The 22,909-nt window shown below is 43.0% G+C and overlaps 1 protein-coding gene across 1 annotated transcript; it reads right to left on the minus strand.

Annotated features, from left to right (window-relative positions):
• Positions 1 to 3,292: 3,292 nt before the first annotated feature.
• On the minus strand, positions 3,293 to 20,706 carry SULT1C2 (sulfotransferase family 1C member 2). The gene is made up of 8 exons (XM_055327882.1): positions 20,573 to 20,706; positions 18,767 to 18,944; positions 18,185 to 18,310; positions 11,691 to 11,788; positions 7,411 to 7,537; positions 6,866 to 6,960; positions 6,553 to 6,733; positions 3,293 to 5,430 (listed from the first exon to the last, which is right to left on the minus strand). The coding sequence occupies exons 1-8, from the start codon at positions 20,660 to 20,662 to the stop codon at positions 5,321 to 5,323; spliced, it is 1,005 nt and encodes a 334-aa protein (XP_055183857.1). The 5' UTR covers positions 20,663 to 20,706; the 3' UTR covers positions 3,293 to 5,320.
• Positions 20,707 to 22,909: the final 2,203 nt, after the last annotated feature.

The following is a 22,909-nucleotide window of genomic DNA, read 5'->3' on the forward strand; positions in this document are numbered from 1 at the left end:
AATTGATTCAGACCTAGGTATTTACAAGTTGAAGACAACAATTAAAAAGCAGAGTAAATGGAAGTGATGGTGAGTGAGCTGGGAAGGAGGGATTCCAATTCAGACAGGAGATTACTGGTATTTAAAATGTCTGAAGCTCACTAGTTAGTTGTTTCTATTTAATCACTCCTTCCATTAAATGCAGAAAGGGCTAGTCTCTCAATAGGGCATGGAAGAATTTCTAAGGGCCATGGAAGCTACTGGGACTCAGAATCCTGAATGTTGTCAATTTTTTTTTGTTTTATTGAAATTCAAGTTAGTTAACATATATGTTAATTCCAGGGTAGAATTTAGTGATTCAGCAGTTGCATATAATGTCCAGTGCTCCTTCCATCAAGTGCCCTCCTTAATGCCCATCACCCAGTTACCCCAACTCCTTACCCACCCTGAATGCTGTGAATTGAGATAGCCTTGGGATCTTCGAGTTGCCTATTGGCTTAATGGTCAAGGGGTTTTAAATTCCATTGCAAAGTATGATTTGCTATGGTGTGTAAGTAGCCAGTAACATGGTACCCAAGCCATTCCTGGGGCTTCTTTACAAGACCTGATAACAACTGGGAATAACTCACCAATTTGAATAATGGAGAGAGAAGACATGCAAATTAAAGAATGAGCTAAACTTCAGAATTGCTTCAAAACAATAATAACGTATTACATTAAATTACATTTGATGAGTTAGGATAAGCACTAATCAATCTTTTCAAGGAGAGATCTTAACGAATTTTACTTAATAGAGTCAAAATGTTCTCTACAATTCGCAACAGAGCATTATCGTGCACATCACAGTTTATCACTAAGCATCTGGAGATGTTGATTTGTGTCGGAATAATGAACATATAAGAGTACTCCAGTACCATTTAATCCTATAAGTTGTAACTGGGTTAAAACATTCCTTCTGAAGTCTTGCTTATATAATTAATAGTATAATACTCTATCAATAGCTACTTTACCCCCAGCATGTCTTGGGAACTAGGGTCACAGAGAGATGCTCTTCCCTAACGGCCTGCCCTCCACAAGTCAGTGGTCTGGACACAGTTGATTCCACTTTCCTCTGTTCATCCAAACACATTGCTGCCATCAGTTCCTTTTGTCACCACTCTTGCTCCCAATCTGTCCCTCCTTTCTGCCTTTATCTCTGCAGCTACTCTTGCCAGTGCTCTCAATGCCCTTGCTTTTTTGCCTTTCCCTTTCACTGGGAGCTGGGATCAATATTGATCAATGCACTCTGCTTCCAGAGGAGGGCCTTTTTCTCAATCTGTATGCTCTCCATGGTCAATCACAGTCTCTCTCCTGGCTTCACTGCCTGGCCATGGTCTGGTGACTCTCTTATTTACTTCTCTAGTCCAGAGGTCTCTTTGGGGTCCCATCTCCACTAACACATTTCATGGGTACCTCCTAATTCCCCAAGGAAGACTAAACCCACCATCCTCCCAGGTGCTCAAACTGGGGACCTGGGCAACATGGGAGGCCTGGAGAAGTTAATTAACTTGTCCAAGATCACACAGCTTATAAGTGGAAGAGTCTGAGGCTGCAGGACTTTCTCTTTCTACTGATACACATCTTAGTCTCTCTTATATTTAGGAGTAAGGACTATTTATCTACTCATCTTCAGATCTCTAGTCATACATAGCACAGTGCTTAGCACACTGTAAAATTCAGTAAATTTTTATTAAAACAATAAATGCAAGTATCTTAGAACACTCTCTTCCACTTCCTCATTATGTATGTAAGGAAATGAAAACCAGAGGGGTTAGAGCATTTTCTCAAGGGTGTGGGGTATCTCACTCTTATCTCTTTTATACACATCACCAACTGACGAGGAATTCGATTGATTTCTCTTCTTCCTCTTCCATAATCAAAAGCTAATGGAAGGAGAAGTAAGAAGATATGAGGAGAAAATCTAAAATAAAATAAAATTATAAGGAAACAGAGCTGAGGGAATGCTCAGGGTCAGAAGGTAGCAGGTTTAGGAAAACTGACTTCACATGTACTCATCTCACTCCTGGGCAGGGATAGATGACAATACTGCCTGACTCTGTATGTGTTTGTGTGCATGCACACATATGTGCCAGTACTTTGGTGTTTGGGTGCACACTGCCTAGCACTACTCAAGCTGTTGCTTGCTCTGCCAATGGGAATAACCAGGAGATTGGAGGTGACATGAGTGAGCAATAGCCCTATGTTATACATGAGGGTATGTGAGTAAAGGCTTGATACTTAGATGTGCTCTTTGGCTTTGCACAACCTGCCTTCCTATCTTTCCGAGCACCTTTGCACACTTGTGTTAAGATATGTGGCAATAAGATCATTAGGCCCAGCTGGAAGTGCTGTATTTTGTCTCAAGAGGCATACATGGCTTTGGTCAGCAAAATTCCCTGCACATCATCCATTTTGGGGTGTTGAATTTGGCCTGTCTGCTCTGTGGCCACTAGGAGATGGTATTCTAAAATAAAAATAACAAAGAGAGGGCAAAATATTTTATTTTAGTTGATGTAGGTCGTCTCACTAGAGATGTTCAGAAATGTACAAGCTTGTCTGATTTGGGGTGGTTCTAGCTGTCAGCTGGCTAGGAAGGAAATACCTCACTGGAAAGAGAGGATGGGGTATGATTTCACTTAGAGTGCTGTTGATTCTAGCCGAGGCACTATAATTTCTATTTTATTACATCATAACAAAGCAGAGTGGGAGCACACTCTGAAACGGTTCATTGGAGACCTAAGAATAGGTCTCATTGTGACTGGGCTGAGGGGCGTTCTGACATTCTTCGAAACTGGATTAAAGGCCTGAAGCAATTTAAACTGGTCATGTGGGGTTAGGTAACTTGTCTTTTTTGTTGTTGTTCTTTTTGTTTTCTTTCCTTTTTTCCTTCTTCTCCTCTTTCTTCTTTATAAATTAATCTTCATTAGAATTCCTCTTTTTTTTCCTAAAGATTATTTATTTATTTATTCATGAGAGACACACACGCAAAGACAGAGACACAGGCAGAGGGAGAAGCAGACTCCCTGCAAGGAGCCCGATGTGGGACTCGAACCCGGGAATCCAGGATCACACCCTGAGCCAAAGGTGGGTGCTCAACTGCTGAGCCACGCAGGCATCCCAGAATCCCTCACAGTTTTACCATGGTTTTCTTCTGTTGAAAATTTCTATAAGTATTCTCTTGGTGGGGTGGAGGGAGGGGGGACAGGAAATGTCCTGTTCCTAAAGATGAACTACATTTCCTGTACAATTCAATTACTGAATCATACCACTGAGGTGATGTTCATTCTCTTTATTCATTCTTGAGTTTTAAAACCATTACTAATAATTAGAGAAGAGAGTAAATTTCCATTTACAGATATTATTCAAAATTAGCAAACTATTTTCCATAACAACAAAACTCTGCACTTATTGAACAAAAATTTTATACCTTGCAGTTCGCATTTTTTAAAATTTCACCGTTTTAAATTTTGAATACAAACAAAAACTCCAAGGAGTCACAAAGCATGATAGAATTGAAGAAATTCAAAATTTGCTTCTTCATTCTTATAATAACTATGCTATCAGTGTTTGTTCTGAATCTACTACTGTTTAAACACAGGGATGTTCATATGCAGCAGGAATGCAAATTGTACTTGAAGGGAGCTTGAAGGATCCTGAGCTGTAATGAACTTACCCTGAGGAAGAAGGCGTAGTTGCATCTGTGTGTCAGTTACAGAAGCTGTCTCTGTGCTTGGGTGTTCTCTGAATTAACTTCCATACAGATGTAAACAGACATGAAACCAAACAGCAAAAAAAAATTTACAATCTAAAATTGCCAAATGTGGGGGATATAGACAGCTTTTTTTTTACACAATTAGAAGGCACTAATTTGAAGTTACATATGTATGATTAAAACTTGGTAGTGACCAAGCAATTGCTTAGAATTTAGGGTCAAGAGGGCACCTGAGTAACTGTTAGTTATGCATCCAACTCTTGATTTTGACTCAGGCCATGCTCTTAGGGTTGTAGGATCGAGTCCTACGGTGGTCTCTGTACTGGGCATGGAACCTACTTGGGATTCTCTCTCCTCTCTCTTTGCACCCCCATCTAAAAATGTAGATAAAAATAAATAGAATTTAGGGCTAATAGAAGATCCTCCTCCTTCACCACAGAGTATTTTTTATCACTGACATTGTTTAGAGCTGCTAGAGGTGGGTGATAATAAAAAGCAGTCAGAATTGTAGTTGGGCTTAATTTAACCTCTTATTGCCTTCCCCTCGGGGGAAGCAGGAGCACCTACTGCCCTCAGCTTTGGAATGCGACTAGTTGGGACTCAAAGCTGGGAATTTGTAATCTGAAATGTGCCTACCTTCTTGTAGTTATTCATCTATGCATTCATTCGCTTGTTACCAAGTACTTGCAGAACACTTGTTATGTACCATGCATTGCATTGCATACTGGGAGTGAGATGTTGAATAAGACATGGAACCAAATGGTAAAGAATTTACATTCAGGCGGGAGAAATAGACAAGTAAATCAACAAATATGAAGCAACAGGGCTTCAGCAGGATAAGTATGGGAAACCAGTGAAAAGGGCCCGTAGCTTGGTAATGTTGGCCTACAGAGGGCACAGCGTTGCAGAAAAGACTATCTCCAAGTCTGACAACCATGCCTGGGCTGACTTGTTGGTGCTGCTCCTCTGTCTGTGTTTTCTGCTTTTACCAGGATATAACTCAGGCTCCAGAATGGACACCCCTTCTGTTTCTGTAATTAAGCACTATGACTCTTTATCAGTGTTTGGTCTTCTGGCCTCTCCCTCTGTGCCTTTCCCTTTCCTTCCTCACCACCAGGGATGGCACTTGGGACATGTTTTCACAGAGTAGACTGCATCAGAACTGCCCTCAGAGTGTCCCTTTCATAGTAATCAGGTGGAACCCCACAAACTAACACAGCTGGAGTGCTCTAGAATGGCCAAGACAGATGTTGGAGATTCCATATTATCAAAATAGATAGAAACTAATATTTTCATATTTATGCCCAAGGTATATTACAGACTAAAAAACATGGATGAACTTTCCAGAATGATGGAGACCTAAAGAATCCTTGCAGCGTTCAAGTCTTATATTTTACTTTGTTGAATAAGCCTCTTTATTTCTTACTTTGGAAAGAATGGTTGAGAAAATAAGCATTAGACATGATCCTTCTAAAAAAATAAAGCTAGTACATAGTAATCACAGGTTCAGTGGTACCATAATTGTGTACTTTACAAAATGCTTTCAGAGATACTCTGGCTGGGCTGAAGGACTTTCTATGTATGTCTTGCTCAGAGTTCTGTGAAATTTATTGAGCTTCCTTCCATCTTTTGCTTATAGATTTCATTAAATCTCTCATTCTGAGCCACAGTGAAGTGGTTTTTCCAATCCCCCACAGTTCCTAGAAAAGGAAAAAATCGAGATGCAGGTGTCACTCTGACGGAAAGTTTCTGTGGCCATAAAACACTCCTGCCTTGTTCCACTTCCCCTTGAATGCATACCCATCCACTGCAGCTCTCAGTTCTGAGAAGGGCCCTGGGGTGCTCTGTGCAGGGGGTGGGCTCCTAGCTCAGGGATACTATTGATGCCAAGGCACAAAGGTGCTGGTGCCTTGACCCCACCTGTGGTATATTCACATAATAGACCACTGCACAGAAATGAAAAGGAACTACTGACATAGCCCCGTGAAGGAATATCAAAATATTACATTGAGTGACAGACACAAGGCACAAGAAGGTACATACTGTATGATTTCATTTATATGAAGTCAAAGAACAGGCTAAATCAATCTGTAGTGATAAAAATTATAATGGTGGTTGTATCTGAGGGTGAAGAAGACTGGAAAGGGCCATGAGACGGAACTTTTGAAAGATGAGAATGTTTTTTTTTTTTTTCTCAAAAAAATATTAGCTGGGGCAATTAGAATTCCTCTTTTGGGAACTGGAAACTAAGAAATATTAAAAGAATGAGGCAGTGCTCAACGGTAGTTATAGTTGGAAGTCATGATGTAGAGCATGTCTGGGCCATTATCAAGACCAAGCTGAGAGCAGAAGCTGAGTCAACAGAAGATAGAAAATAGGAAAAAGGTGTAATCGGCAGAGAGATGGGAAGCTGATCAATGGAGGAAGGACTCATGGCAGACATGTGGAGGGCAGCTGAGTCCTTTAAGTGGTGGGGACTTCGGGCAAAGAGCTGTACCCTCCTACTGCTGAGGTCCTGACTCTGAGATTCAGGGATCCCCATGAGGTCTGGACCAACAGTGGCTCCTGCTTTTAACTACCTGTGAGACCACATTTCCCTTACACCTGTACATGACTCCTCCTAAAAAGCCCCTTGTGTTGGGAGCCAGCCAGGATCAAATCCCCATCTTATTAGTGGTAAATTGTTCATAATAAGCCAAATATTTTTTCTTGAAATTAATAAAACCTAACATCTCCTTGCTAAGAAGCAGACAGCATATTACTAGACAAACCGAGTGTTTCATTTATACTTGTATTTATACAGTATTGGAGGCCACACAAACCTTTTCTCATGAAGGGGGAAATGGACTGGTCCAGGATAGATTTAGGAACCGTGGAACGATTCACCATGGGATTTTCTTTCATTTTCTCAAATGATGTCTCCTGAACAATTTTATCCAGCACTGTTTCATCCAAGTTCTTTCCCATGAACTGCATGACTTTCTGAATTTCATGCTTTGGGTCCTGTGGTGATAGTAACATCACATTGGAATGGAAGGAGGTATCAGGATGGCACTTAAATTCTTCAGGATGTCCCTCCTAGAAGCACAGCCCTGAGACAGCCTGGAGCAGTTCTTCTGAAGGGCTTTTACTCACCTGTTTCATGTCCTCATAGAAGAGGAAGAGAATCTGGTATCTGTCTTTTATCTCCCACCATCCCTTCACATGGTCATACCAGGAACCCCAGCCCACTGTAACAGACACAGGAAACAGAACAGTCTACAAAAGGATCATCCAAAGCCTCAGATATGTCCTGAGTCCACATGTGTTTAAGTTGGAGGGTGATGTGGTATGGTACAGCCTTGGGGTAATTTATCCCAACATGCTACCTAACGTGGCTTCCTATTTATTGTGTATAATCATATATGCCCTGATATTAGCACAAGGATACCCTTTGGAAGGAGGGTGACTCTACAGGTCAAGTGACCTAGCATAAAGGCTTTCAGATTGGGTGAGAGATATTTGCTGGGACTGGGGGTATTCATTCTGAGCTCAGCCACCCTGTGCCTCCAAGTCCCAGTTTGAGGTAGGACATGCCTAAGGAGGAACATAAGCTTCTCAGGACTCAAAATGCTATGCTTGATTCCTAGACTGACCCTACATGGAGTGGGCATGCAAAGATGTGAAGGATTATTCTTTACCTTTTCCACTGATGAAGGTTTCAAAATATTCTTCCCAGGTACCAGGGTCAGGAAGCATTTGATTCATCCTTTGGAAATGGTAGTAGGAAACCATGCAGTCTTTGGCATTTCGAGCTACATAAAGGAACTTTGGGTTAAGAAGAGAGGTGGGTAAAAGATGGTATGAAAAGTGAATTTTCACAGAATTCACTCAGGTGAATTTCATGCTTTGCACACTTGGTTCAGTTCTCCTGTGCTGGCAGTTCAGTTTGGCTGGTGACCTCTTCCTCCTCTGGCTGTTCTAGCTTCTCTGCTGATTCCACTTGACCTATGACCTCATCTTCCTCTGGCTGTCCCTCTTTCTCTGCTGATTCTCCTCTTTATTCCAAACTCAGTCCTGGTAAGTAGCCTAACTCCTGATTGCCCTTTTAGTTGTCAGGGTCCCATCCTTCTCTAGCAACTATGAACTACCATGAGACAGAAGCTTCCACGTGCTTGCTGATGATCCTCCTAATACCTTCATCTCCATGTCCTGGAAAATCGGAATGGCTTCATGGTCTTATTTTTCTCCTGTTCTCATCAACTCTATTATTTTCATCTCAAATTACTCAACTCCTGCTCTACAAAGCATCCTGTTTCATTCTGACTACAACTTGTATCTTTCTACCCTCCCAGCCTTTCACTTTAACCTAATTTGACCTTTGATCTCATTGTGACTGCTATGTACTCCACTCAAATTCTGATGCATCAATCCCAAGCTGGCCTTGTTGACTGGCCAGCCACCTCAGATCTGTGACTAGTCATTTCATAGTGATGCTGTTTTGTTTTGTTTTTTTAACCCTAAAACTGGCAATGATTTTGCACACTAGGCAACCTATGGCAACGTCTGGAGGTATTTTTGGTTGTCACAACTGGGGGTGGTAGTGCTACTGGCATCTAATGAGTGGAGATCAGGGATGCTGCTCAACATTCTATAATACTCAGGCGAGCCCCTCACCCCAACTCCCTCAAAAGAATTTTCTGGCCTAAAATGTCAATAGTGACATTTTCTGCATTCTGATACTCTGACATCCTGGGGCCTTGCTGACCTTAGAGGGACTGCTTTTGCCAGGTTTAGTCGGTTACTACAGATAGTGACAACTCACTATCAAGCTCATTTTTTGCATATAAGGCAACCAGTCTGGAGCCTTTATCTCCCTTATTGGGCTTTCATGCTTTGGGTCACAATCCATCTGCTTTAATCACCCCAAGGCCAGGACCATATAACCAGGGGCAGTCCCTATGCCCCAGCATCTCCAGAAATCACCCAAAGTACCCAGTCCTAAGCCTGATTACCTGTTTCACCCATTCCTTCCATCAGAAACTACAATAAAGGCTCTTGCCCACATTTTACCCTTGCTCCCTCTGCCTCCTGATGGACCCTGGTGCTTTTCAGGTGTGAGGCTTCATTACTGCTTGATATCCATTTTATCAATCTTCCCATCATATTTCTCACCTCAAACCACAAGGCTCTCTCCTCAAAACTTCTTCCCATTTCCCCCTGCAAGTTCACCAATTCTCTCTTCTGCTATGTCTATTCTGCATTTTACCTGTTGTTGAATTTGTGTTAGTGTATTACTATTTTTTTTGTTAGTTTTTAAATCCAGAAATGGAAAGGGCTAGAAAGAAAAGAACTAAGAAACTGATGTGAAATAGCCACAGGTGATCAATAACACATTCTGCGAAGGATGCATGACAGTAAGTGGCAACAAAAATTATTTTCATGGCAATCTCACATCCCACAAACACTGAGAGGAAATTTGATTGTCAGGGCTTGCGTTCTACTACCAGTTTTGTGCTGCTGGTTCGGGTGCTAGGAACGCGATCTTAATCTCTAAGATTGGTGCTTTGTATCTTTGTAAAGCAGAGATGGTGGTGATAAAGCTGAAGGCCACAAATGCAGAGACAGAAGGAGGAAGTCAGTCCTGCAGGTGCAGACTCGGAGATGGGGTCCTACTGCACAGGAGGAGACCAAGAAGCAAGTGGGTAGATGACGTGGGACAGGGCTCCTCCTCCCTCACCCACAGCAGGGTCTCTGTCCCCATGGCCACCCTGCCACTCATGAAGCTCTCTAACCAGCCCTGGTGCCCTGGCCCCTTGGGGGCTTGGTGGTCTTCTGAGGCTCGGCGGCCCCTCCACGCCTGTGGCACTGTGCCCTCCCCCATCCCTGAGGGAGAGTCACCCCAGGTGCTGGCAAACCAGAGACCTATGGTTGAATTTTTATAGCAAATGTTTATATATTGTTTCAGTTACAGAAATCCTATTTATTTATTTACTTTAGTAAAAAAAAATTCTATCTTAAAATAGTATCTTATTTCTTTTATGTTTGATTCAATCTTTCATTTACTCACACAACTTCAACATTCTTATATTTCTATATCTGATCATTTTAATATCTGAAGTCCTCGAGGTCTACCCCTGCTGTTTGTGCTTTTTGCAGACTTTCTCTTGCTGGCTTGTTCCTTTCTTTATTTTGTAATGTGAGGTGGTGAACTCAAGCAGGCCATTGTGGCCCGTGCTGGAGTTACGTCCCCCAGTGTTTGTTTCTGCAAGTCATCCTGGGGAGGCTGGCAGTGGGAACCACCTTACGCTAGTTTCTCAGCATGGGGCTTCTTGGACAATGCAAGAATTATAACATTGAACCTCCTTTCTTGAGACAGGAGGCCCATGGCCACACATTTTCAGGGCAGCTGAGAGACCAGGTGAAGACAGAGAGTTTTCCTCGGGTCTGCCTTGGCCCCCTCTATCCACCCATTGAGGATGAGGCCCTTCAGCTGTCCCAGCTTTGGTTCCTCACTTTTCTGATTCCTTCTGCTCTGGGCTTTGACCCAATGCAGCTGATGTAGGAATGAGTTAGGGGCAGATGGGGCTAGGCAGGGAAAGATAAGGGAAAGACCCAAAGTCAGGCTCCCATAGATCTGTGGGTTCCCATAAATCCCAAAGCCATTGAGAGGCCCCAGAGTCAGTCTCCCACCCATCCCAAGGAAACAGAGATACAGCAGCAAAAACAGGAAAAAAGATAAACCTGGCTCCCCAGCTCCAAAATGTTAGGGAGTGTCCCCCTTTGATAGTTACTAAGTAATCACAGAAACTCCCCACACCACAAAGAAATAAATCATTAAGGTGTTATCAATAGTCCCTCCTCAAACCAAGACAGCACAAGAATCTCAAGGCCATGGGGTCCCAGGCTAGGTTCTCAATAAAAGCTCCCACTACAAGCCCTTGGTGGCAACCCTGTCAGGACCCCACTCGCTTCTGAGAGCTTGCTCTGTATCTCTGCTTAATAGACGTCTATCGCTTTGCTCATTCTCCTGTGTCCTTGAGATTCATTCTTTGACTCCATGAGACCCAAGCCATGAATCCCACGCTGCTGGCTTCTTCAGGTCGTCAAATACCTGCAGCACAGCTCCAGGCTCAGTGACCTCTCCTTTTCATTGAGGAGCTTAGAGATTTCCTTTCCTCTCTCTGGATCTCAGTGACACATTTACAAGGAAACTTGTCATGTGTTATGTGTTATTGCAAGGTGTTTCATACAGAAGCTCTCAGGGTACTTAGCTGGCTATAATCCAGAAGTGGAGATTCTTGTTCCCTGAGACAACTGGGCTGAAAGGACTCCGTGATTGCTACTGTTCCCTAGAAATACACCCATGTTAGTCCTTTGTCCCCTCCATTCCCACTTTGGAGAAAACTTTCTTACCAGTGCTGGCTGACACCTCAGTTTCTTCCCTCACCTCCATTCACTCTACAGCCACTCACTTGCTGTCATTCAGCATCTGAATGTCCTCTTTGTGCCAGGAGCTGACTAGGCACTGGAGTGCAGAATAAATAAAGTCCCAGAATAAATAAAGAGCCCAGATTTTATGAGAGGCCAGAGCCAAGGCTCCCTTTAAGAAACATTGCTCCACCCTTTTAAACAATATTTAGGGTTTTTTTTTTCTTTCTCCTCAGTTTTTCTTCTCTGCTCTGTTTCTTCTCTTAATTGCTCACACCCTTGCGTCACTGTGAACACTCAGTGTCTCCAGTTCATACCAAAAATTCAGTCTGGCTTTTGCCTTCATGTCTTGTTTGAAATCCTTCAGGTGAATATCCTGCTGAGTATACATAGAACTTTACATTTTATTTTCCTGCTGATCAACAGTCAATACATCAGAGATGGTGGAAGAGTAAATATAATGACACTGTTGTGATTTAGGGACTGGATGGTTTGCTCCCAGGAGGCCCCAGTCTCCTGCCTGTCCCCAGGGAAGCTGTTGCTGTCTTACCTTGCAGTTGTTTTCCCAGAAAGATGGAGGCAATAGCTGAGTTGGAAGGTGAGTCCTTAGTATCCGTGGAGAGGGCATTGCATTGGCTTTATCCACCCCTTTAAGTAAATCAAGAGGAAACATCTGCATAGTACAAGCATTGCATGGGAAACTTATATTTTGGGCTCTGTCCAGAATGTCCTAACACCTCCCTTCCCTTTTTCTGCTTATCTCTTGACTTTCCTTTCTGATTTCATAATGAGATTATTGAGATGACTACCCCTTTTGTAGACTCCTACAGCTAGAGAACTGTAAGGGAGCTTCAATTAATATGCCACTTTAAGGATGAGGAGATGAAAGCTGAGAATGGACAAGCTAGGTCTTGTTGTGGCAGAGCCAAGGGGACCAGAGTGCAAGTCTTTCTTGCCTTCTAGATAGCGCCCATCCCTGCATGTCTGCAGTAGGCTGCCATGTACCTGACCTATGTGTTAGTCATTTGTTTCATCTCTAAAAACACATGTACTTCATGGCATGTGAGTTGTGATTTCCACTCTGTACTCTAAAACGCTGACTGGGCACCCACTCTGTGCAATCATTGCATTAGACTGAGGTTAGGTGATGTGAGATAATAGAAAATTTATATTTGTTTCTGCCCCTGCTTCTTGGCAGAGAGTTCCAGAAACCCCTGTTGTTTGGGTATAGGGGTGTCCTGTTCTTTATTTTTTTTTGAAGATTTATTTACTTATTTGAGAGAGAGTAAGAGACTGTGCACATGCATCATCAGGGAGAGGAGTGGATGGTGAGAGAGAGAGAGAGAGAGAGAGAGAGAGAGAGAGAATTCCAAGCAGACTCCCTGCTCAGCACAGACCTGATGCAGGGTTCAAGCTGATGACCTGAGATCATGACCCCAGCCGAAATCTGGTCAGCCACTCAACTGACTGAACCATCCAGGTGCCCCAGATGTGTCCTATTCTAATGAAGTGACTCCAGGGGGGAGGTTCCTGGATGGGGGCTGGTCACCAGCAAAACCAACCATGATTAGAAGCTTGGAATTTTCTCCAAAGAGGGGAGAAGGGCTGAAAATGAATTAAATGATAGATAATGCCTGTGTGATGAAGCTCCATTAAATCCCCAAAGTCCATGGTTTGAGAGCTCCTGGGTTGATGAACATGAGATTAGGGAGGATGGTGCCTGAAGAAGGCATAGAAGCTTCGAGTCCTCTCCCTATGGTTTGTCTGAGGTGTCTCTTCCATCTAGCCAAAGAGAGGGTTGTGGGAACACCTGATTAATAGTCAAGTTGGACAGAAGTTGTGGGTAACCTGGGAATCTACTACTTGCAGTTGGCACCTAAAGTGCAGGGAGAGCAGTTTTGTGAGCCCTTCACCTGTGAGATCTGATACCATCTGCAGGTAGGTAGTGTCAGATTTGAGTTGAATTGTAGGACATCTGGCTGGTGTCATATAGAGAGTGTTGTTGGTGTGAAGGAGCCCCCAGCCCTGGTCAGACACATGTTGGATTTGGGGTCTGAGTCTAATACAGCAGAAAGGCAACAAAGTTAAAGAAGACATGCTCCTTTTCTCTAAGAAGCTTCCATTCTAGTGGAATCAGAGGCTTATGCAAAGTGAACAGAGTTAGTGATGAGAAATGAATCAGCCCCAAGGATCTGGAGTACATTGATGCTGTCCAGGGACACACTGAATTTGGACTCTGATATGCAGTTGATGGGAAAAAAGCCTCTATATGAAGGGTCAGAAAGGCTGCTAGAATGTAGGAGGGAAACAAACCTGGTAATAAAGAAGCATTTTATTGTAAATGTGTATCAACAAGTTAAGCTCTGAAGCAACCTTTTACACTGGCTTTCCACATCTCTTCATCCCTGAGTATGCCAGTGAGTGCTTGGTTGTCCAAAGATGGGCATGGGGTAGAAAGAAAGGTGTGAAGGAGATGCCCCTGACAGACATCCTGAGAGTGCTGTTGTCATGTTTGACTTGTAAAAAGCTGGATCCCAGGGAAGGTCACTTAGTCCAAACTGCCCTCTTGCTGATATAAATTGTCCACGTGGTCTGTATGAGCATTATGGCTTTGGTTATTCTCCCAGGCTTTGGGAGGAGCAAGAATCTCTGCAGGTCACAGTAAAGAGGAGGAAGACAAGGCCCTTCACCCTAGGAGGGAGTAGGTCTGGAACTGGTCTTGTTACCTACACCTGAAAATGTAAATGCTCCCTGGTGCTTTCAGATTGTTGCTGCTTTTGAGCAGCTCAGACCATGTGACTCTTGTTTGGAAACCTTCCATACTCAAGGTGGTTTTTCACATTTGCTCCCCAAGCTATGTGTTTAAGAGGCTGGATTCAAAGTGGAGTTGAAAGGATGTGCTTCATTCTGGTCATTTTTGATTTTGCTTATTTTATATGTTGGGAATCCCTAGTAGTTTTAAAAAATTGTAGTAAAATACATATAAAGTAAAATTTGCCATCTTAATCCTTTTAAAGAGTCCAGTTCAGTAGTGCTAAGCGCATTCATACTGTTGTGCAAGAAGCCTCCAGAACTCTCCATGTTGCAAAATTGAAACTCCATTCCTGTTAAACACTAACTCCCCATTCCACCCTCCCCCAGCCGCTGGCAGCCGCTATTCTTTCTGATTCTATGAATTTGACTACTCTGGCTACCTCGTAAAAGTGGAATCATACAGTGTTCATCTTTTTTTTTGTGATTGGCTTATTCCACTTAGCATAATATCCTTAAGGTTTATTCATGTTGTAGCCAGTGTTAGAACTTCCTTCCTTTTTAAAGCTGAATAGTTTTTCATTGCATGTATGTATCACATTTTACTTATCTGTTCATCTGTCATGGACACTGGTTGATTCCATCCATGGCTGTTGTGAATAATGCTGTCATAAACATGAGTGTGCAAGTTATCTTTTCCAGTCTCTGTTTTTTAGTTCTTTTGGGCATATACCCAGAGGTGGAATTGTTGGATGACAGGGCCCCAACAATTTTTTTTTTAAATAAAAAAATCCTGGTACTGAAAAGAAAAATTGGAAAACCACTGGTTTATTTATTTATTTATTAAAACCACTGGTTTATACTTAAAGTTTATATTCCTTAGCAAGACGTGTAAAACTGTCCTGTCTCTAGCTCCTTTCCTCATGTTCTGTCATGTCTCCTGCTCACATGTTCCCCTTCAGAGCTATCTACATTCATCCTGCTGCTCCAGGCCCCTTCCTTCTTGTCTATGTCTCTGGGCACCTGGTTGGTCCCATTTGCTCTTTAAGAGTCTCTCCAGACACTTCCACTGCTAGTAGTATGGTGGCCTGGACCCTATGAAGATCTGTCCTGTTATAAAACACGTGCAAAATCTGATTGAAACACTACAAACAGCCTTTAAATGTATAGCCAGGCAAGAAACTAATGGGGCTTTCCAGAGGCCCAAGTGCAGAGGGAGTACAGGACAGAGAGGTGAGAAGGAAGAAGAGAGAGAGAGGTTGTGATGACCTGAGCATGTTTGCCCCTTAGTTCTGGGGCCCAATGACCTCTGTGTGGGAAGGAGGCTGTAGGCTTAGGCTTTCCTCCTCCTACATGCAGCTCTCCCAGCAGGCTTGACCCAGCTCCAGTTTCAAAGTTTGCTGCTGAAGAACCCCTACAGCAGACAGAAATTTTGTGGGTTTAGGGCTTTACGTGGAACATCCACGAATGTCTTTTTTCACAGGTTCAGGTAAATTATACATTTCTCTCTCTCTCTCTTTCCCTCTCTCTCTCTCACATCAGTACCTCAGAGGAGCTGGTTGGGTGGCCTTATTCCCTTGTCACTGACATGAGTGCTCAGCCTTAGGGTTGGGGTTGAGAAGCACAGGAGAGAGTGTCCGTGAACACACCTCAGGCCACAGAGTCGATTCCTGAGCCTGACCCATGAAGGAAGGGGGCCAAGGGAGTCATTTTTGGCTCTCATCATCTGCGTGAGGAACTTGCAGTCTGGCAGGAGAGACACAGCAATAGCAGTAGCAGCTTGTAACTGCAGGTGTCACCTTCCCAGGCATTGGTCTTCAGGCCCATTCTTTACCCTGCCAATGGTGAAGTCCTATGAAGTCCTACGCTAACTCCACCCAACATACCCACTGCTTGTCATCATATGGTCTGCATTTGCCTCCTCCATTGGACCATGGATTATTGAGGGCAAGTGGAGGTGTAGAGTCTTATAAGTACAGCCTAGGGCCTGTAGTATAAATGCTTGTTGAGCTGAAAGGGTTATTCCTAGATCTAATCTATATATTCTTTCTTCCCAGCCCTACTCTCATTAGGTCAGCCCTGCAATACCTTTGATGTAAAACAGCTCTCTAGCTGTAGGTGGTGGTAGTGTTGGGGGCAGGGGGAGTGGAAGGAGGCCTGGGAGGGAGATTGGCTATGTGGGACACAAACTTGCACTATATCCAGCAGTGTTCGTCCACTCCTGAATCCTCTGAGTGTGGCCAGTATACTTGACCAGCTCCCATCAGTTTATTTTGGCAACCATCCTACCCTCCTAATGGTAAGTCCCTGCCTTTGGTGGCAGGGATCATGTACTCTGAAATAAAACCACTGCCTGGATGGAAAGACTGTAAAGCCTTAACTGCTTGTCATCTCTTTGGACATGAGGCACTTTGATTTTTAAGAAACTATCTTGGTTTGTATATGATGTGCCATGCTCGGTTCTTGGTTATCGACCTTTCTTGAATTCTGCAGCTGCTGGCATTGCCTTGAGATAAGTTCTATCCTGTTTCTTATAACTTAGTGACTGGATACTTTGCTCCCCACTGTCAAGAATCCTCACTAGAAATCATGCTTAGGCTTTTTCCCCCTCTCTTTAATCCCCCAAATTGTCAGAGGTAAGACAATGGTGGCAGGTGTGGGATGTAGAAGTGAGATCAAACACTGGGCTTGGATGCCTTAGGGAACACATGCTCTTGTGGGGCAAAGGATTTTGCCTAAGATGTGGTCAGTAATACTTAGGACTTAAATAAGATCTACTCTCTCCCAGGTACTGCCCTAACCTTTTTACACATATTGACTCTGCCGAAGTGGGATCACAGTTAAGCAGGCAGTGCTGTGGGGCTCTGACCCTGTGTGTGGGGTCAGAGCCCCACAGGTAGTTCAGAGCAGGGGTCAGACCAGGCAGTGGATTGCTAAGCTAGTGGTCAACCAGATGGATAGGAACTAAGGACCAGAGGAGTCTGAGCAGCTGGGCAAGGCATTGGTAGCATCTGTCCACACTTTCTCCAAATTAAACTTCCACACTAGAGTTGTATTGCTTATAGTTTTGTGGCTCTAGCGAGGTGTCTTTCCATTTTTTTTTTTTTTAATTGTGCTGAACTACGCAATGCTGAAACAGAAAAGTAGGCCTTCCTCCTATCTCTGTTCTGCAAAATGCATCCAGTAGCTGCCTGTTATCTGGAATGGCTTCTTTTGCCTTCTGATTGTCTTTTTTTTTTTTTTTTTTTTTGGTGTGAAGAAAAAAATTTCTGGGTTGAGTATTACTTTAAAAAGTTTCCCTACAGAACAGAAATAGTTGGCTGCAAATGCATTATTTTTGCTAATTATCTGGCACTTCCTTGACTCCACTGGGAATTTGTATGGGTAGAGTAAGGAAAGAAGAGAGTGTGAAGTGTTCCACATATAGCTTTCCACCCTCTCTGTATGTTCTACAGCAGCAATGGTCAGAGGGAGCATTGAAAAAGAAAATAAGGCAGATTCCTTTTTACTTGATGATTAATTTTTGGCAAACAACCTTAGGTAATTTGTAGAAAGAAACAAAGAGGAAGAAAGGAGGAGGAAACCCATGGTGATAGAAATGAGAGGGGAGGAAGAACAAAGAGACAAAACAGAGGAGAAAAGAAAACAGAGACAGGAGAGAGAGGAAGAGAAAGGAAGAAGGAGAGCCACAGGAGAGCCTACTGCCCTTCAGTAGGATAAATACACTGTGTACATCTAAGCAATGGGATCGCATTCAGCACTGGCAAGAAATGAGCTCTGAAACCATGAAAAGACATGGAGGAAACTGAAGTGCACATTACTAAGTGAGAGAAGCCAGTCTGAAAAGTTCATGTACTGTATGATTCCAACTATATGACATTCTGGAAAAGGCAAACTGTAGAGACAGTAAACAGATCAGTGGTTGTCAAGGGCTGGGGAGAAGGGAGGGTGAAGAGGGGGCACATAGAGGATTTTTAGGGCAGTGAAACTACTCTGTATGGTAGTACATTGTTGGATCCACGTTATTATACATTGGTCCAGACCCAAAGAACATACAACATCTAGAGCAAATCCTAATGTGAACTATGGACTTCAGGAGATTAAGACGTGTCTGTGTAGGCTCATCAATTGTAGCAAATACACCATCTGGGGGAGGAGTGAATATTGAACAATGGAGAAGGCTGTGCATGTGTGGGAAATCTCTGTGCCTCTATGTTGTTGTAAACCTAACACTGTTCTAAAAAATAAGATCTTAAAAGAAAGGAGCCAGGGCAGTACGTAGGGAGCTCTCACCAGAGGGCTGGGGTGGCCGAGCCCACTCAATGAAAGGATGGCGGTGTTGAATGATGGCTCTCTGACATTTCTCCACATCTCCATTGTGCTCAATCATGTCCACAATTTCCTGAATCCATGTAGTCCCTGGCGCCCATGTGGAAAGGATGAGAAGGAGAAACCTGTTAAACAATCTGTCTTAAATGTTTGGGGGAGAAAAGGGGATGTGGAGACTAATGATGTTTGGTTCAACCTCCCCTCAGGTCAGGATCCTGTCAGCCATGACAGATGGATGTCCATGTGAGAAAAACCCACGAAGTCTCCATGAAGAGAAAGAGCAGCAGAGGCAAAGCCACATGACACTGTCACCCAAGAGCTGTCCGTGACAGAGGACAGCAGGCTGGGTCCCCTAACCCTATCATGCTTGACCCTGGCTAAACCCAGGGACACTAAGCATCCCAAGATCACCTCATCATGGGCCAGTGAAAAGGAGCAGCTTTCCTTGAATGAGTGCACTGTATTGAGGGGAATTTTAACTGATGTGAGCAGCCCTTGCTGACTCCACAGGCTGAAGTCTGATTGTCCCCCTGGTCCCACAATCACCTGATTTAGGGTAGGTACAGATGAGGAGATCATCTGGCTTGGCCTCAAAGTTCTGGATCTGGTTCCAGTTGTCCACAGTGCTAGCCTGCAGGGGGATGCCTGCCACCTCTCTCAGTTGTAGCTGTGCCTCCAATGCTGTGGCCAGGGCCATGCTGTCTTGCAACGAGAGGGGAGGTCCCTGTGGGCAGAAGACAGAGGGCACTTTTAAAATAATTGTGGTAAAATACACATAACATAAAATTTACCATTTTAACCATTTTTAAGTACACAGTTCAGTGGCATTAAGTACATTCTCATTGTGCAGCCATCACCACCATCCATGTCCAGAACTTTTTCATCTTCCCAAAATGAAACTATGCCATTAAACATGAACTCCCCATTGCCCTTTTACCCCATCCCCTTCCACTTTCAGTCTCTATAGATTGATCTTCTCTAGGTCCTGCATGTAAATAGAATCACACACTATTTGTCCTATTGTGACTGGCTTATTTCACTCACCAAATGCCTCCAGAGTTCATTCATGCTGTAGCAGGGGTCAGAATCTCCTTTTTGAGGCTGAATAATGTTCCATCATGTGTATATGTGACATTTTGTTTGTCCATTCATCCATGCATGGAACTTGGGTTACTTCTAATTTTTGGCTTTTGTAAATAATGCTGTTATGAACACTGGTAAGCGAGTATTTTCCCAAGATCCTACTTATGATTCTTTGGAATTAGAATTGCTGAATCATATGATAATTTTATGTTTTTGAGAACATTAAATTTTTGAGAAATTGCCATGCTGTTTTCTGCAGTAGCTACACCATTTAACATTCCAGAAAGCCACAAGTGTTCCAATTTTGTCACACCCTTGCCTTACCAATGCTAATTATTTTCTGTTTATTATTTTTATTTATTAAGTATATGTTAAAAATTTTTTAATTTCTATGTTAGCCATCCTAATAGGTATGAGATGATGTTTCACTGTGGTTTTGATTTTCATTTCCCTAATTATTAGTGATGTTGAGCATCCTTCCATGTGCCTATTTGTCATTCATATATCTCTTTTGGAGAAATATCCACTTAAATTTTCTGCCAATTTCTTGAGTTAAGTTTTTTTTACTATATTTTTTAAATAAATATTTTAATTTTTTTATTTATGAGAGACACAGAGAAAGACAGAGGCATAGGCAGAGGGAGAAGCAGGCTCCCTGCAAGGAACCCAATGTGGGACTTGATCCCAGATCCCCAGGATCACTTCTGAGCCCAAGACAGATGCTCAACCGCTGAGCCACCCAGGCATCCCAAGTTTTTTTGCTTTAAATGCACAAAATGAGGAAACCAGGAGAAGTGGGCCATATTACTCCAGAATAATTGGCTATTGAGATAGCCATCTGCTGGGCTTAGTACCTTGTATAAATAAACTCATTTTAACTGGTGCATAAAATGAGTGCCAGGACTTTAGAGCCTTTTAGGAAATGTAAATGCCCTGCAATTACTTGTTTTCATGTCTAGTTCTCCTGGAGCTCAGGGACCTGGTCTAATCCCCTTTGTAGGTTTAGCATGTAGGGGAAGATCCAGGTGGGAAGGAGAGATGGTATTATAGGTCAGGGATTTTGGAGATTTTTGCCTCTGGGTCCTGAATTTCTAGGCTTTCCACTGTTAGGTTGTTATCTTGGTTATACATCTCTTTTACCTTTTAGGTTCCTTAAAACTTTCTCTGGCTTTAGTTAATCGCTTCTGTCTATACAGCAGTAACTACATCATGATAATAGAAATAAAAAAAATAATCAAGTTAAGGATTTCTTCTAAGCCATATTCTTACCTTCAAGTTCCAGCTGAAAATCAGCAGCCCAAAGTTCTGATCAAGGGTCAGTGGGCACATAAAGTACATTCCAAGGAAGCAGGGCAGCATTCCCTGGGTATGGCAATTGCAGAGGCTCAAATTACTACTGTGTCTGAGGCACTCGGGGCCTTCAGGAGGTAAAGTCCTTCCTCTGGGAGCTCTTGGCATCAACACAAGATGGAGCCATTTCTGTGAGAATTGGTACTAAACGGGGAACAAGCCCTGTGACCTGGCCTGAAGTGAAAGAAATATAAACAAGGTCAAATGTGGCTTTGACCTCTTAGCAAATCTCAGCTCCCTTGAGTTTATGGGAACTCCAGGGCTGTTTGGATGAACACACCGTTCCTTCCTCTGAGCTCACTGCCTAGCATCTGTGCATGCCTGTCAGTAACTGAGCCTGGTGGCTGAACCTGGCTTTCACGCTGCTGCAGCTCCTCTGGTGCTACAGAGAGTCTAAAACACTTGGACCTGTGGGAAAATGGAACTTGGCTTCAGGAACAGATGCATCCAGCTCCAAATAGACTCTTGCTCCCTTAGTGTTCTCCTTCCTTTGCTTGGCTTCCTAGTCTGACTCACTTTCAGCATGAGGGTGACTGTTCCTGTCTCCAACTAATGTTTTAAGATTAAAAACAGCAATGTTAATGAAAACACCTTGCCTACTACATAGTAAATGCTTAATTTTTAAAAAAGATTTTATTTATTCATAGCGACAGAGAGATTGTATTTATTTATTGAGAGAGAGAGAGAGGCAGAGACACAGGCAGAGGGAGAAGCAGGCTCCATGCAGGGAGCCCCACGTGGGACTCGATTCCGGGTCTCCAGGATCAGGCCCTGGGCTGTAGGCGGCGCTAAACTGCTGCGCCCCAGGGGCAAATGCTTTAAAATGCCTTCTTCCCAAAGTGTATTCAGTCAAACCTGAATGCATGGAGAATGGAAATCTAGAGTCCAGCTATGTGTGTATTTATTTCTACAGTGCCTTATCCTAGAGGGCATACTTCCATGGAGGCAGAGTATATTCCCTAATGGCCTTGGCTACCTGAAAATTAGAATCCATCCCTGTGGTAAATAATTTCTGAACCGCTACAGTCCTGCTGACTCCCAATCTTATTTGTGACCTAGTATTTTTCTTCCTGGAATTTAAACCCTGGTCACCCCTCCTGCCAATGTCTTCTTGTCTCCTTTGACTCTGAACCCCCGGATGCTTCTTCATTGACAACTCTTCCTTGTTTTCCAAAGTTTTTTTTTTTTCTTTCTATAATCTCGATCCATTTTTCTTCGTTCTGCTCTCTTCTCTTTGACAACCTCACTTACTCCAGTGCTGTTAACTCTTGGAACCTTGGCTGACTCATAAGTTCTCAGCATTAACTCACATTAACTATTTAACTCACAAAACCGTAATTTCCAACCACTTGCTAAGTAAGGTTCTGCCAAAATCAGAGCGACCCTGCGCCGCGTGTTTTGCCTGTCCCGAGCTGTCTGCTGGTCATGGTAGCACCAGCATACACACCTGAAACATCATCTTGGACTAAGGATGGGGAAGGCCCTCTACTTAACAATATTGGTTATTAATCTAACATATTACGGAATGCAACTGTAAGCAGTGAATAAACCTGTGGTTCTTTCAATCAAAGAATTTGCAGTTAGAAACTGCTGTGCACGTTGGCTTCTTCCACATCCCCCGCAGATGAAGAATGATATTGCACAATTTTCTAGCAGATCTGTTCACCTCTGGCCTCCTCTTGTTTGGTCTCTCATGCACTTAGCATATAAATTAAGTTTTATGAGTTGAGATCAAGTTATCCGTTGGTTGGTTATGGTCCCAAATCTGAATGCTTTTAACTGAAACGACCTCATATCAAGATTTACTATAAGAGCACATGAATTAAGGCAGTGTGGTACTTGTGCAAGGACAAATAGTCCAATAGTCCAATGAGACAGTAGAGAGAGTCCACAAACAGACCCACACAGAGACAGCTACTGGGTTTATGAAGAAGGTGTCACTGCAAAGGAGAAGAGGAAAGCACAACCTTTCCAATAAATAGTGCTTGAAATTGTATATCCAGCTGGAAGAAGCTGAATTCTCACCTCATCATATGCCATACCTGAAAACCAATTCTAGGCGGATGGTAGATCTAAATGTGAGAAGTAAAACAATAAAGCTTTTAGAAGGAAACATGAAAGGATATTTCTATGATCTTTGGAAAAGCCAACCTTTATTAAATAGACTAAAACAAACATCTACCATAAAGGAAAACAATCACGAAATTGGATTAAATTAAAGTAAAGAACTATGTTCATCAAAAACACCTTAAGAGA

This window comes from Nyctereutes procyonoides, unplaced genomic scaffold, assembly GCF_905146905.1.
Source record: "Nyctereutes procyonoides isolate TBG_1078 unplaced genomic scaffold, NYPRO_anot_genome, whole genome shotgun sequence".
Taxonomy (NCBI): domain Eukaryota; kingdom Metazoa; phylum Chordata; class Mammalia; order Carnivora; family Canidae; genus Nyctereutes; species Nyctereutes procyonoides.